Source organism: Camelina sativa, chromosome 17 (genome assembly GCF_030686135.1).
Source record: "Camelina sativa cultivar CO46 ecotype springtype chromosome 17, ASM3068613v1".
Lineage (NCBI taxonomy): Eukaryota > Viridiplantae > Streptophyta > Magnoliopsida > Brassicales > Brassicaceae > Camelina > Camelina sativa.
This window is the reverse complement of record NC_141896.1, coordinates 28,491,397-28,508,215: the sequence shown is the minus strand read 5'-3', so window position 1 is coordinate 28,508,215 and position 16,819 is coordinate 28,491,397. Positions and strand designations below refer to the sequence as shown.

General features: G+C 38.9%; 1 protein-coding gene across 5 annotated transcripts; it reads left to right on the top strand.

Moving 5' to 3' along the window:
• Window positions 1-375: 375 nt before the first annotated feature.
• LOC104757852 (uncharacterized) lies at window positions 376-2,022 on the top strand. Of its 5 annotated transcripts, none has more exons than XM_087496865.1 (8): window positions 376-516; window positions 699-775; window positions 842-881; window positions 977-1,038; window positions 1,143-1,207; window positions 1,366-1,457; window positions 1,547-1,618; window positions 1,720-2,022. In XM_087496865.1, exons 3-8 carry the CDS (start codon window positions 852-854, stop codon window positions 1,750-1,752), a joined length of 354 nt encoding a protein of 117 aa, XP_087352991.1. In that variant the 5' UTR covers window positions 376-516; window positions 699-775; window positions 842-851; the 3' UTR covers window positions 1,753-2,022. The 5 variants fall into 5 exon arrangements, with proteins under 5 accessions (XP_087352991.1, XP_087352994.1, XP_087352993.1 ...); XM_087496867.1 differs by having other exon boundaries at window positions 378-516; window positions 709-775; XM_087496868.1 differs by lacking the exon at window positions 842-881.
• Window positions 2,023-16,819: the final 14,797 nt, after the last annotated feature.

The window sequence follows — 16,819 nt, the reverse complement described above, 5'->3', positions numbered from 1 at the left end:
TTACTGGGTCAAGTAGTCGGACCGGTTGAACCACAAGTCAATTAGTTTATTGGTTTGTTTACATTTTATGAATATAACATTTACTTTTCTATAAATATATGAACAAAACATACATAGTTAAGTATCAGTGGTCGATATAACATTCCTACTTTTAGTACATGTAAGAATTCTATACTACTAACAAATTACTTTCTAATTTCTATACTAACAAATATATCTATATTTGTAAGGTTGTATATTTTTAAAAATATATAAATTAAACATTAGTTATATAAATAGTTAATCTATAAAACAAATTACATTTTTTTAATAAAAAATAGCCCGTGGTGTACCGCGGGTGAATCTATATATATAAAGTTACCTTTTCCTCTCTTCAAGTCTTCCAGTCCTCTACACTTTCGCTTATTCTTCCATGTCTTCCATCACAACTGCAACGGTTTCGTTCGTAACTGCTAATTATGTTCTTCGATCTTCTCTGATTTAATGGACAGTCCACTACTTCTTCCTTAAATTTTCGTAAGTCACAGTCCACTTCTTCTTCCTTAAATTGTCGCAAGTCCTTCTCTTATATAAAACAATTTCCTTGCCTCCTATATATCTTCGCTGTGTTTTCTTCATTTTTTTGAGTGCAATTCAGGCGTAGCAGATTTCATATCAAGCTGCTACATCTCTGGGATTAAGTAACCATTTGTTTTCAGTTGATTACAGGAGGCAGCAATCTTAATATTTGACAGCGACGTGGGTTTTCGTCTCTTGGTCGGCCACATAACACAAGGTTCGCTCTGTTCTACTCCTCTAAGCGATTTATTTGTTCTTATAAGTTAATTTTCGATACTATTAGACAGAGGAGAATGCAAGAGATTATGGCTCGACAAGGCATGGTAAAATTTCTTAATATACCTTTACTGATATCTGATTTCTTCTCAGATAACTTGTTTCCCTTGTGAGATCTTCACTAAACTGCATAATTTTGCAGGGTAAGCAGGGTGGTAATCAGCAAAATCCAGAGCAAGAGAAACAACAGGATGATGCTAGAAGGTGTGTATCCTTGTGTTTTAGTTGGCATTCATATATGATTTTTGTTCGGTTTGGAATTCTGTTTTTGAAGTAATGTATTGTCTGATTGGAACATTTTCGTGTAGGGAAGCTGATGAACGTAGAGAAATGATGCTTAGTCAAATATTGTCTTCCCAAGCCAGAGAGAGAAGTAAGTCCCATCTAATATGTCTTGGGAGTTCAATTAGTTACTCTCCCTTCTTCCTTCATTAAGTCGCCAATATGACGATCTTCCAAAGCTCGAGGGAGACACAATATTGTGTTTATATATCTTTGATGCTTCTCTATCTTCTTCTTTGTGCTCTATAGTTGCTCGAATTGTCCTGGTAAAACCTGAGAAAGCTAGAGGTGTAGAGGATGTTATTTTGAGGGCTGCTCAAATGGGACAGATAGTTGAAAAGGTAAAGATCCAGACGCTTTTCCATTTCGTAATTCTTACGTATCATATTATCCATCTAATAGTTATTGAAATACTCTGTTTGCTTTACAGGTTTCTGAGGAGCGGCTTATTACACTGTTGGAACAAATAAACAGCCAAACTGCCAAACAAACGAAAGTCACGGTACAGTTTACACAATCCTCTGAAAAAACAAGTTATTAAAACATGTCTTGCCTTAACCATCAATATCATTGAGTTTAAGTTTATCTCATATGTGTTTACAGATCCATAGGCGCCGCGGGGTGGATGACGATTAGGAAGAAGGATATTATGATGTACTCGGAACATCTATGGGGCATCTCACTGTTGAGTTGGTGAAGTTCACTAAGATCTACTGTTAAATATGTTTATTGTGAGTGAATCTTTATGACTTTCTTCCAAATGCTTGGGATAAAATTAAAGTAAAACTGAAACTCTGCATTTTTATTTCTGGCATTTCGTCTGTGAACTATCTTCATCATATGCTCTCTCTTCCCATTGACTATTTTATGATTTGAATATTATTAGAAAGAAGAATGATTTTGTTCTATTTTCTACCTCGCATATATAATTTTGATGCTATTGCTAGAAATTTTTGATTTGCTCAAGTCATTTTGTGGATAGCTCATGTTTTAATTTTAAATTTGAATAATTCAAATAAGTATTTCAACTTCTATCGGTAGCGAAGGATTGATTGTAGCCTACTCCATCATAATAAGTAACGCCTCAGTTTAAGCCCTGTTATATATATTGACTATAAGAAAAATGTTAGTTTTGATTATCAAAAACAGTGAGAAATAAAAAAAATGCTACTCAAAGTAGTTAGCTGTTACTTCAAATAATTAAATAAATGGGGACATTATTGTAACCAACATGGATGAATGCAAATGTAAGACTTGCTATTATGTAGACACATCTACCTTACTATTTACTACTAAAAAATAATAGACTGCTCTTAGTTCATTTGACACTCAAAGTTGTTAGTTGTTAGTTCAAAGAATCGTAGAGAAAAAGGCGACGTCGTCGTGATGTATATATCTCCTCTTCACAAAGTTTATATTTTTGAAATAATTTTCTTCGAGATCATTGTTGTTTAAGCGAAAATTTTAACCATTCCATTCTGTAAACCATCTTCTCGCGTAGACGTAGAAGACTTATATGACGCAGTTTTGCAATGATGAAGACGTGGCTATTTTAAAAAACGTAAACTAAAAAAGACAATTAACCTACATTTTATGCAAAGTCTGTTACGGTCCGTACAATTTATCCGATTAATAAAACACAACTCGAATTAACAGTTCCGTTCAATGAAGAAACCAGGGAAGAACCAATTACCCATAAGCGATGGGAAGCCAAGGCGAAATCAACCAAACAAGCGAGAAAATAATACTGTTCAGCATCGATACAATGGAATGGATGGTTAAAAATTTGAGCTCCAATCCTTCTACTGTCCTCTAGATCGGAAAATGAATTAACTCTTTCCCGTTCAAATAGAGATAATATTATTAGGTCTGAAGAGATAATTAACTCCTTCCCGTTCAACTAGAGATAATATAAACTCCTCAAATAAATAAAATCCATTGTTGACCCAATAGACCACTAGATTTTAAGGCCAGAATTGATATTTGGGCCCAATCAGTGTAACAAGATAAAAAAAACCCACCAAAAAGCCAAATGTAAGCAACTAGAATCTAACCCGTGGTACACCACGGGACAATTTTTTTTTATATAATGATATTTGATTTTAACGGTATTTAATTTAGTAGTAAAGTTATATATTTTTAATTTTTAGTATTTTTTATATTTCAGTAGTGATACAATTATTTTTAAAGTATGATAATTTTATCAGAAAACACTAAAATTATGAAATATAACTGTTTGTATAATGTATAATTAATCATAATAATATTTTATATTTATTTAAAATAATACTATTATTGTTTTGTTTAATATAGAATTATTTAATTTAACTGATTGTTTATTTTTCAGTGTATACAGTTTAATGATTGATTTTTCATTTCTTTTTTATTTTGGGACACATATATAGAAAACAAATTTGCTATTAATAAGGAATTTAGGTAGAATTAATTAGTTTCTATAAAAATCCATTTTGTCAGTTTACCATATTTTACTTATTGCTTTTAGTGCAATTTTGTAGTCACTAAAGTTATAAATAAGTAAAATTAAAAGGATAGAACCCAAAATGTACTTCAAAAATGTATATATAGATTTGAAAACATTATTAAAAAATTAAACAAACTCACACTCCCAATGTAAGCCAATGAGGAAAGCATTGCCAAACAATCCTCACATATTGAGGGGGGTGTATTGAAACAATGATTTTGGAGGATTCTATAGGATGTACTAAATTTGGAATTTTGATAGATTTTGGAAGTTGATATGATTTATTGTAAAATTCTTTCAAATCCCACCTAAAACCATGAGATTTGGATTTCTGTATTTTTAACTAAACAAATTCTCTCAAATCCTCTAGAATCCCTAAAACTTATTAAAATCCAAATCCACAAACTGTTTTGAATAAAAATGGATTTTAAAGTAGATTTTTAAATCATCAATTCAATAACAGTGGATTTCAGGAGACTTTTCAAAATCCATGATTGAATAACATAGGATTTAGGATTTGTAACTTTTATACAAATCACCTAAAATGTCAAGTTGAATACACCCTCCTGAGTTAAATACAATAAACAATCAATCTAATCAAACACAAAAAAGGAAAAAAAAAACCAATAAAACAATTACAACCACAAATCAACATATACAATAAAACCTATACTTAGGAAATTAAAAACATGAAATACAAAGTGAATTTGTTAGAAATGCCCTCTTTGGCATAACTCTTTTCAAAAAAGCCCCTTTTTAACATTTTCATTTTTGCCCTCTTTTACACAATTACCCTATGTTAAATTAATTTTTAGAATTTGTTTTTTTAGGTTTGGGTTCTCAATCTACAATTAGGGTATAGTTTTTAAAGGATAGAGTTTTGTATTTGGGGTTTAGGGTTTCTAATTTTCTCATTTTATATATTAAAAAGGGGTATTTTTGAAAATAAACACCACCAAAGGGTATTTTTAAAAAATGACATAGAAAAATGGGTATTTTTGAAAATCCCCCAAATACAAAACCAAATTTCAAAATAAACACAACTAATTACTAACAAATTTATAAAACTTCTTACTATAATCTACTTAATGCAAAAAAAACACCAAATAAAAAACAAAACCACAATATAAAAAACAACATAAACAAAGAAAAGAAAGTGAGTACCAGATACAGATGAAAATTTAAAATACTAAAATATTGTTTACAGAAAAGAAACAAAACAAACCATAATCTAACTACGAGAGAAAAATATAGACTAAATTAGCTGAAAAAACATATAGAGAAAAATAAACCAACAAAAGAGCAAAACAAATTAACAAAAGAGCAAAAGAAAACATACTAACAACATAACCTAACAAAAAGAGGAAAATACAAAACCAAAAAAAACAAATTAGCAAAACAACCAAAAAAAACACTCTCATCTACCTCTCGCGCGTAGCGCGGATCAATTGCTAGTATCTATTATACACTTATTATGCAGAATAATATCATTCATTACTGGATTTAGTTCTGATAATTTTGATCTCTGATAACTTATAACGAGTGACATTATTTCAATGTAATAGATAATCGTCACTCATGTATAATTAATATTTTAAACCACTCCCCTTAATTATTCAATGTTAAGTAGTGAACTTTTATTCACTAAAGTTTTGGTACATACGTATATATTTGAGATATTTACTCAGATGTTATACATTTTAGGTAATATTAACAGAATCAACAAAAAAAAAGATTTTATTACTATAATATTTGGGATATTTTCAAAATATCCAGCGTGCGTTTGTTTTATGTCACTGGAAAAACATAATTACAAAAATATCATTACCACGTCAGACGCCACATCAGAAATCGCTGACGTGTATTAAATAACTCAGCTGTAACGCGTTACAGAGGTAATGACGGCTGAGTTATAGGTATGTTGCGGCTGATTTATGGAAAAAAATATTTGAGTAAGAGCGTACGGCTGACTTAAAGCATAACTCAGCTAAGCGTTACGTCTGACTTATTAAATTCTGGCTGATTTATGCTCTAACTCGGCTGTCCTTACGGCTGAGTTTTCACCTGATGGTTGAGTTGTCAAAATTTTGGCTGAGTTATCACTACGACACTACTGAATTATCTTTTTCCGGCTGGCTGAGTTATAAAAAACGGATGACTTATGAGATATTGTTACGGCTGAGTTATGGTTAAAAACTATAACTCAGCCGTGATAAGCTGACTTATCATACAACTCGGCCATTTCACGGCTGACTTAGTAGCAAAAAATTAATTACTAGAATGTTATTCAGCTACGGCTGTCTTATTAAACGATATGGCTGAATTACATATTTTCAGTTGATGAAGCGGCTGAATTTGACTGCCATTTTTTTGCTTTTTAATTACTGTAATGTTATTCATGTTGTGACTGAGTTATAATTTCTTTGATGGCTGACTTTTATTTAGGCTGAGTTATTATTTGTTTGATGGCTGACTTGCCACGTCGGACGCATTATTCATGTCAGCATTCCATATCATCATCTTTCTTCTCCGGAAATATGAAACGTCGTTCCTTCGACTCTTGTTCTTCAACTGGTTAATAAATGAACTATTTGCATGGTTTATACCTTCTTATTCTACTTCTTCTTCATTTTCTTCTTCACCTTGTTCTTCTACTTCTTCTTCACCTTGTTCTTCATTTTCTTTCATGAATCTAGTTCCGGTACTAGTTGTTTTCGGTAGTTGGAAGATATGTATTTAACACACGACAAGCTTGTGGAGCTTGCTCTTGAAGACTATGGATTGGACGCGTTTAGCCATGAGCTAAAGCTGAGCTACATGTTCTCGAACAAGGCACTGAAACATATGGCACATGATACTCCACCAGTTTTTGTCTCCATTGATTGACAGTTGCAATGTTTTTTGGGGCTATGGAAAACAGATCAGCTACGTCTCTGTGTAGAGTTTTCGGCGAAAGAGTCTACAGAAACCAGTGGAGCTAGAGGAAGTATGAAACAGCCAAACAGTGACTCAAAAATAGAATCTACATACGAAGTGGACGGTGGGGGATTTGAAGGCACTTGTTTTGATTATGGTAAGATCGTTGACAAAGAAAACAAAGAAGAAGAAGAAGAAGCTGTCGAAGAAGCATCTGACAAAGAAGAAGAAGATGAATTTTCAAGCCGATTTGATGTTTTTGACGACTCCGATGGTGAGTCATCTGATGACAAGAACTTTATGTATTGGGCGAGCCTTAGAGTAAAGAGGAAGACTCACCGACTCTGCCTCCTAAGAAGAAAGATCATAAAGATGATAACTTTGCCGGATCGAAGATGAATCCGGAGGCTATTAGGTTGCAGGTGTCAATGCTAAAAATTGCTGTAGGATAACGATACAGGAGCAAAAAGGAGTTCACGAATCACGTGAAACTTATTTCGGTTAGGGATGAATTTGATTTTAATATATCAGTATCAAATCCAAGAATGGCGATTATGAAGTGATGGGTTGAAGGATGTCTTTGGAGAGTTCATGCATTTGTACAAGGGGATGACCCGGATTTTTATGTTCGTTTATATGATTCAGAACACACATGATATGTGACGGAACTTTCTACTAGATCCCGCCAATCAACAACTGATGTATTGGCAGGTCTTTACAGGGACTATCTTGGTGATCTTGGTCCGGAAGTTAAACCTAAAAGTGTTGGAATCATTTTCAATAAGCAATTTAGTATAAACGTGATTACTATGTTTCGACTGACTTACTGATAATAATGGCTGACATATCATTACGTTATGGCTGGATTATTAATACAAACTGGCTGACTTATATGAATGTCTTGGCTGAGTTATTTACATATTACGGCTGATTTATTGATTATTTATGGTTTACTTATTTGAATGTATTGGCTGAGTTAATTATCTATATATTATGGCTGATTTATTAATGTGTTGGTGTCAACAGATGGGTTATTGGAAGGCATATCGAACGCTGCTGAATGCAAGGCAGATCGATCAGGGAACTCCTAAGGATAGTTTTAGCGAGTTGCCTTCTTACATATACAAGTTAAGAAGGGAAAATTCGGGTACAGTCACGCGTCTTCAAATAGATGATGAAGAAAGATTCAAATATGTTTTTATTGCTTTTGGTGCGAGTATTGCTGGGTTTGCTTTCATGCGCAAAGTTGTTGTTGTCGACGGAACGTTTCTCCATGGTAGTTACAAAGGGACGCTTCTAACAGCCATAGCTCCGGATGGTAACTTTCAAATTTCCCCAATAGCTTTCGCTGTTGTTGACACTGAAAATGATGAGTCTTGGCGTTGGTTTTTTACACAACTCAAAGTTGTCATTCCTGACGAAAAGGATCTTGCAATAATCTCCGACAGACATAAGTCAATAGGTAAAGTGATTGGTCAAGTGTATCTGTTGGCTTCGCGTGGAATTTGCACTTACCATTTGTATAAGAACATCTTGGTAAAGTTCAAAGGAAAACATTTGTTCCCTCTGGTGAAAAAAGCGACAAGGTGTTTTAGGCTGTCTGATTTTAATGAGGCTTTCAATGAGATTGAAGCATGTCATCCCGAACTACATGGATACCTCCAAAGAGTTGGTGTCCGAATGTGGGCGCGTGTTCATTTCTTGGGTGAAAGGTACAATTTAATGACAATGAATATTGTAGAATCAATGAACAAAGCACTGTCAAATGCTAGAAGTCTTCCCATAGTTCGACTACTAGAATCGATACGGAATATGATGACCAGATGGTTTTCTAAACGGAGAGAGGATGCAAAATCGCAGCTAACAACGCTCACTCGAGGTGTTGAGAAACTGTTACAGATATGTTTACATAAGTCAGTTGTCAATGTTGATAACTCAGCCATAACAGTTTTCATATCTCAGCCGTAATTGTTTCCATATCTCAGCCATAACCATTATAGTTTTCATAACTCAGCCATAATTGTTTTCATAACTCAGCCGTAATTGTTTTCATAACTCAGCCTAAAACGTTTTTTTGTTCTACTCCCTACTAGGACCGTGTCACCGCAGCAAGACTTATGGAGGTATAAACGATTGATGCTGTACGTGTGCAAGTGACATATGGATCATCTTTGCATGTTGTAAATTTGGAACTAAAAAAATGCACATGCCGTCGTTTCGACCACGAGAAAATACCATGCATCCATGCAATCGCAGCTGCAGAGCATAAGGATGTGTCTCGTATATCAATGTGCGATCTGAAATTTAGGAGTGTCGTTTTGGTTAACGGATGGGCTGGTTCAATCATGCCTCCAGATGAATCCGTCTCTGTTCCTGAAGCTGTGGATAATCAACCGTGTTTGCCTCCGATTGTTGTGAACCAGCCAGGAAGGCCCAAGAAGCGTAGGATTAAATCATCTTTGGAAGTTGCCATTGAAAATAAACGCTCTAGGAAGCAACACGCATGTTCGCGATGTAAACAAGTTGGGCACAATGTGAAAACTTCTCGGATGTAGTATTGTTGTAAGGAGATTTGTTTTATTTTGACTTGTGATAACTCAGCCATAACTCACTATAACTCAGCCGTAACATGAATCGACGAGACCTTTCGTTTTTCCGTAAATACAATAACTCAGCCGTAAAGTCATATAAATTAGCCCAGATGTGTGCGCTCAAGAGGATATGGGCAAGTGGTGGCAATAAACCCGAGATGCTGACTAGCAAAGTTTGGAATGATTTGGTCGATATGTTTGAAGAATTTTGCCTAGATGACGTCGGTTTCATAACATGATTTCCATTGTACTTTCGTATCGTCTTCTATATGAACTATGAACTATGAATATATATATATATATTTTTTTTCATTTATGTTGTACCTTCATATTAATATAAATTCACCGTTCTTACGATATCTCAGCCATTACGGAGTGATAACTCAGCCGTCACATGAATCGACGAGACCTTTCATTTTCCCGTAAATATTATCACTCAGCCGTCAAATCGTATAAATCAATCGTGTGCTTTCAGATTGTTTCTTGTGATAACTCAGCCATTGTTCACTATAACTCAGTCGTCACATGAATTGACGAGACTTTTCGTTTTCCCGTAAAACTATAACTCAGCCGTCAAGCAATATTTTGGCGGAAACCATAAGTTTACCTAATAATAGACGCGACCTTTCATGTTCCTATTGTTTTTCCTTTATATTCTCTTAATTCATTGTATCGTTTCGGTTTCTTCATCTCTATATTCATTGTATCGTTTCCTTCACCACATCTTCTTCTCCGCTCATTGCACCTATAAGTTGGTGACGGTTGTTTTTATTTTGATAGACGAGCTATAGACGGAGAGGGTTCCAGTAAACGTCAAAAACGCAAGGCAGACTGGAGAGACGAAGCAATAGTGCCCATGAACATGGCCAGAGCAAGTTCCAGTACCAGAAAGAAATGCAGATTTCAAGTGGGAAGAGGAAGCACTATTGGCCATGTCTGAAGCTTTTACTAAGACTAGAGTCGTGGTCGAGGCGGAGACAACTGATCGAGACACAGCAATTCTGCATATGAAGAAGAAGGAAGAGGCAACCGCCCTCGTGCATCAAATGAATCGACGCTCAACTATCAACTGAATCGACTTAGAGGATATGAGAGAGGTTGCAGAGCACAAGAGGTTAGAGGATACGAGAGAGGTTGCGGTGCCGATGTCAAACAGTGTGTGGTTCCGCCTCCTCTTGATTGGTGTAAACTAAAAGTTCGTGGGATCCAAAGCATACTTTAACGATCTGGACGCAGTTTAATCGGTTTTAAAAAGTGAATTCCATTGTACTATTGTGTCGTCTTCTATATGAACTCTGAACTTTTTTTTAATTTCCTTTTGTAATGTTTCATATTAATATAAATCAGCCGGTATTACGATATCTCAGCCATTACAGATTTATAAATCACTCTTTGTCTATAATTATTACTTTTTATTGGTTATAATACTAGTAATATTCATTTTTCCATTCTAAATTTAAATTTTGAGTTATAATAATGTTAATTTATAAATATTTCATAAGTCAGCCATTTAAGTCAATAACTCAGCCATAACTTACTCAATTGTTGGAGAAATACTTTTACAAAAATAAAATTCAAAATTCGAATAATAATTATTTAATTATTTTGAATAATTTATTATGAAAAAACTCACTTTATGAATTTATGCGTGTGGATTTGAGCAGGCACAAAATTAGTGATTTTTCGCATTTTCCTAACAACACTTTTTGTGACATCGAGAGACGTTTTAATATTTATTAGGAATCTGATAGAACGAAAGACCCATGAAAGATAGAAGAATATGTTTTCATATTATTGAGAAGACTCTAAACGATAACTCAGCCGTCATAAACTATAACTCAGCCGTCATAAACTATAACTCAGCCATAACTCCAATTATAAGACTAAATAACCGACCAAACCGAAACGAATCGAAAAACTAATTTTCCCCTTTTGGTATTTTTGTATTGGTATTTTCGGTTAATTTCGGTAATATTCGGCTTGCTATCGGTTATATTAAGTTAATCTACCTAATTACAATATATTTTGGGTTATTTATGGTTATATATTCATCTAACCGACCCATAACCGGAAATAACCGAAAAATAATTTCAAAAATTTTAAAATTTTCAAATGGTTATCATATTAGTATATCCAAATTACCACCTTAAACCAAACACAATATAACCATAACCAAACTGTTAAATTAAAACCCATAATGTTGGAAATGTGAACCATATTGTAACATCCGTGAACCGGAATTTCGGTTTGGGATGTGCATCGATCGATGCAGTAGGAGCATCGATCGATGCTGGAACAATTCTGTGCGTTTTGACTTAAGTCAAACGCTGCGTTTTGGTAAGGGAAGGAAAAGAAAACCCTTAGGGTCGTCCCTTTTGTCTCATTATACGTGGTGTGGCCGTTTTTGAGCGAAAAGAGAAGGGAGAAAGAGTTCTTGGAGATTTCTTGGAGTTTTGGTGCTTTCCTAAGGAGATCTGTAGCTGGGATTGCTGTAGGAGCTTCTAGGAAACGTTTTCTTGCTTTTGTGTTGTTCAGTTTCGTCTTGGCACAGGTAAGTGCAGGACCATGGCTGATCTAAGCTAGAGAATTCAGTGATTTGCTTGCTGTTTGTTGTTAGACGTATTAGATTGTTGTTATGGACGTTAGGAAGCTTTCTTGTGGCTTGGGATTGAGTTTCTGTGGTTGTAGGAACGAGATCCGGCGAGAAACTTCGGAGAAATCACGGTGCTCGACGTTGCGTCGATCGATGCATAGCTTGCATCGGTCGATGCAAGTGCGAGGACGGCGCGATGAACTTTAGGGTTTTTCGTGTGCGTCGAGCATGCGTCGGTCGATGCAGACTGGGTATCGGTCGATGCAAGTTACACTTGCATCGATCGATGCAGCTTCTGTATCGATCGATGCTTCTCCTTTTGGCATCGATCGATGCAGGTGCGGCATCGGTCGATGCTACGTTCTGTTTAGTTACGGTCTGTTGATTGTGTGTGTAGATTACTGATACTCTATTGCTTGTGTGTATAGCCCAGTAGATGGGAGGATTGCCTTACTGAGTGTTTGTAAAATACTCATGCATTGCAATATGTGTTTGTGGTGCAGGTAAAGGCAAAGTGTGATCGTGGAATCCAGGCAATGAAGAGGAGGATGTTCTAGGGACTCGGTTGATTGTTGATCTGGCATTGTTAGGTTGCTAGAACTATGTCCTAGATCATCGTTTAGGATTGCTGGTTATTTGTTTTATGATGTTTGGATCATTAGTTAAGATTGGAATTTATATTGGTCATTTACATTTTATTGGTTTAATATTTATTGGATATTGGTGTTATTATTTCCGCTGTTGGTTGTGTTTGTGGTTAGGTAACTAGTGGGTATAGGACCACTAGTTGTAGTTTATTTTATTATATTATATTTATATTTATTAAAAAAAAAAAAAAGGTCGGTCGTTTCATTTTGGTATCAGAGCCCTTACGGTTCTAGGTTTGGGTTCACTAGGTTTCTGTTGTAGATGTTTGGGATTGCATGTCTTGATTGATTATATGAGTTAGTCAATTGTGTGTGGCATGGAGTCCTAGAACATCCTCTTCGAGCCGAGTGTGTGATTCCACGGTGAGTTTATGTTTCTGTGTTATAATAGAATTGTTGCTTAGCCTTCTGCTCATGGTAGTGCAGATGGTTAGAGAGGATGTTGTGACTGGTCGAGGTCGTGGACGCGGACGTGGTCGCGGATGTGGTCGTGGTAGGGGCAGAGCCCCAGTGGCTAGTGAGACCGAGGACCAGAGTGTGACAGCTGAGGGTGTTGGCGAGTCGCAGGGTGTTCCGGGGGACTCCGTGAGTGTGGCAGGAGGGGGTGGTGTTGATGCTCCAGTGGCCGGTGATGCTAGGGTCCCGGGTGTGGGGGTCCCAGCGGGTGGAGTCCCTGGTGTTGACATTGCGGCTTTGCTAGCACAGTTGTTAGAGCGGTTACCACCAGTGGTACCGGCTCAGGCTCAGGTAGTGCCACCAGTGGTGGCGGAGGAGCGGCAGCCAGTGGCTGCGGATGTGGGGGTCCATGCTCGTTATCTCAGCATGTTGACAGAGATGGGTCGGTTGCGTACCGAGCAGTTTTTAGGAGGTGTAGATCCTACTGCTGCGGATGCGTGGAGGACGAGAGTGGAACGTAACTTCCATACTCTGAGATGTCCTGTGGAGTTCTGGGTGGACATAGGGGTCTACTTTTTGAGTGGTGATGCTGAGTTGTGGTGGAGATCTATGGCTGCTAGGAGGGTGCAGCGGGAGATGACTTGGGCTGACTTCGTTTTGGAGTTCAACCGCAAGTATTTTCCTAGGGAGGCATTGGATCGTTTGGAGGTGCAGTTCCTTCAGTTGTCTCAGGGGACACGGTCAGTGCGGGAGCTGGACTTGGAGTTCAGTCGACTTCTATGTTATGGGGGTCGGGCCTTGGAGTCTGAGGAGGCTCAGGTCAGGAGGTTTATGAGGGCTCTACGGGATGATTTGAGAGTTCACTGTAGAGGGAGGTATTATGCTACGCGTGCAGAGCTGGTTGAGACTGCAGCAGAGATTGAGGAGGATATTCGGGCACAGTCAGTGTTGGTTACTCCAGCAGTTCAGCCTAGTAAGGCTCAGTAGCAGGGTGGTTCTAGCAGGGGCGGTAGGCATGCTCAGGGAACCAAGAGGAAGTGGGAGGCTACGCAGAGGCCAAGTGGTGCAGGTTGCTTCGGTTGTGGGAGCAGAGATCACAGGGTTGCTAGTTGTCCCAAGAGGAGTGTTCCGTCGACAGGACCACGGGTATGTTATCACTGTAGGGAGACAGGGCCCATCAGGCCTTTTTGTCCCAAGTTGCAGCCGGCAGCAGTGGCAGCGTTGCAGCAGGTGCAGCCTGGAGGTCAGCAGGTGGCACGGATTGAGCAGGCGCAACGGGTTTACACGACAGCTGAGACTGGTAGAACCAGTGCCGGGGCGATCACAGGTATATTTTCTGGTACTTTAACTTTGTGAATTTTAGTAGGTTCAGATTGTATATGTTTCCTGTGTTAAGTGTTAGGTTCTCAACACATGAGGGTTTGTGTAGGGACCTTGTTGGTGGGCGGGTTTAAGTCCCACGTTATGTTTGATTCTGGAGCTTCTCATAGCTTCATTACTCCGGAGTGTGCAGAGTGTGCGGGAATCTCAGAGGATCCCGGGGAGCGTACAAGAGTTGTCAGAGTCGCTGGGGGCAAGTTCCTGAGAGTTATTGGACGAGCCAGAGGGGTTGATATTCAGATCGCAGGAGAGTCGTGGCCAGCGGATTTGCTTATCAGTCCAGTGGAGTTGTATGATGTTATACTCGGGATGGATTGGTTGCATCGGCATAGGGTGCACTTGGATTGCTATCGGGGTAGAGTGGAGTTTGAGCGTTCAGGAGGGAAGTTGGTTTTTCAGGGTATTAGACCGACTTCGGGGAGTCCCGTGATTTCAGCCATTCAGGCTGGGAAGATGATCGAGAAGGGCCGTGAGGCTTATCTGGTCACTATATCTATGCCAGAATCAGTGGGGAAGTCTATGGTTAGCGGTATCCCGGTAGTAGAGGAATTTGAGGATGTGTTTCAGTCTTTGCAGGGATTACCACCATCTCGGTCGGATCCTTTCACCATTGAACTGGATTCGGGGACGACACCGTTATCCAAGGCTCCTTACAGAATGGCTCCAGCAGAGATGGCAGAGCTGAAGAAGCAGCTAGAGGATCTGTTAAGCAAGGGATTCATCCGTCCTAGTGTATCACCGTGGGGGGCGCCGGTGTTGTTTGTGAAGAAGAAGGATGGGAGTTTCAGGTTATGCATAGATTACCGGGGTTTGAACCGGGTCACTGTGAAGAACAAGTATCCTCTTCCAAGGATTGATGAGTTGTTGGATCAGTTGAGAGGTGCTACTTGGTTCTCTAAGGTGGATCTGGCGTCGGGCTATCATCAGATACCGATAGATGAGGCGGATGTGAGAAAGACTGCTTTCAGGACGAGGTATGGGCATTATGAGTTTGTGGTGATGCCTTTCGGGTTAACTAACGCACCAGCAGCGTTTATGAGATTGATGAACAGTGTGTTTCAGGAATTTCTGGATGTATCTGTCATCATTTTCATCGACGATATCCTGGTCTATTCTAAGAGTCCTGAGGAGCATGCAGTGCATTTGAGGGCAGTTATGGAGAAGCTGCGGGAGCAGAAGCTATTTGCTAAGTTGAGCAAGTGCAGTTTTTGGCAGCGTGAGATGGGCTTTCTGGGTCACATTGTTTCTGCAGAGGGGGTTTCTGTAGATCCAGAGAAGATTCAGGCTATCAGAGATTGGCCTAGACCGCAGAATGCTACAGAGATCAGAAGTTTTCTCGGATTGGCAGGTTACTACAGGAGGTTTGTGCAGGGGTTTGCAAGCAGAGCACGTCCTATGACTAAGTTGACAGGGAAGGATGTTCCTTTTGTCTGGTCAGAAGAGTGTGAGGAAGGCTTTGCAAGCCTGAAGGAGATGTTGACTACTGCGCCAGTATTGGCTTTGCGTGAGCAGGGAGAACCCTATGTGGTTTATACAGATGCATCTAGAGTTGGTTTGGGGTGTGTTCTGATGCAGCATGGGAAGGTGATTGCCTATGCATCGCGGCAGTTGCGGGTGCATGAAGGCAACTATCCTACTCATGATTTGGAGATGGGTGCTGTAGTCTTTGCCCTGAAGATCTGGAGATCTTATCTTATGGTGCAAAGGTACAGGTGTTTACAGATCATAAGAGCCTAAAGTATATATTCACTCAGCCTGAGTTGAATTTGAGGCAGAGGCGGTGGATGGAGCTTGTGGTGGATTATGATTTGGAGATAGCCTATCATCCTGGTAAGGCTAACATGGTTGCAGATGCTCTGAGTCGGAAGAGGGTAGCTTCAGCTCAGGAGCAGGAGATGGAGTCTCTAGTAGGAGAGATCAGTGCGTTGAGCTTGTGTGCTGTTTCACTGGAACCGTTGGGTTTGGAAGCAGTTGACAGAGCAGATCTTTTGAGTAGGGTGCGGTTGGCACAGGAGAAGGATTTGGGGCTGGTGAATGCCTCAAAGGATGTTGATTCAGAATATCAGGTCTCAGATAATGGTACTATCTTGGTGCATGGTCGGGTTTGTGTGCCCAAGGATGAGGAGTTGAGGCAGGAGATTCTGAGAGAGGCTCATGCGAGCAAGCTGTCTATTCATCCAGGAGCGACTAAGATGTACTGTGACCTCAAGAGGTACTATCATTGGGTCGGGATGAAGAAGGATGTAGCGGGTTGGGTTTCGAGATGTGATGTGTGTCAGCTAGTGAAGGCTGAGCATCAGGTTCCTGGCGGGTTACTGAAGAGTTTACCCATTCCTGAGTGGAAGTGGGATATGATTACCATGGACTTTGTGGTAGGATTGCCAGTGTCACGGACTTTTGATGCTATCTGGGTCATCGTGGACCGGTTGACTAAGTCAGCACATTTTCTGGCCATTAAGAAGACTGATGGAGCAGCGGTCTTGGCTAAGAAGTATGTGAGGGAGATAGTCAGATTGCATGGGGTGCCAGCGAGCATTGTGTCTGACAGAGATTCTAAGTTCACTTCGGTGTTCTGGCAGGCATTTCAGGCAGAGATGGGCACTAAGGTGCATATGAGTACAGCTTATCATCCCCAGACAGATGGACAGTCCGAGAGGACGATCCAGACGTTGGAGGATTTGTTGAGGATGTGTGTCTT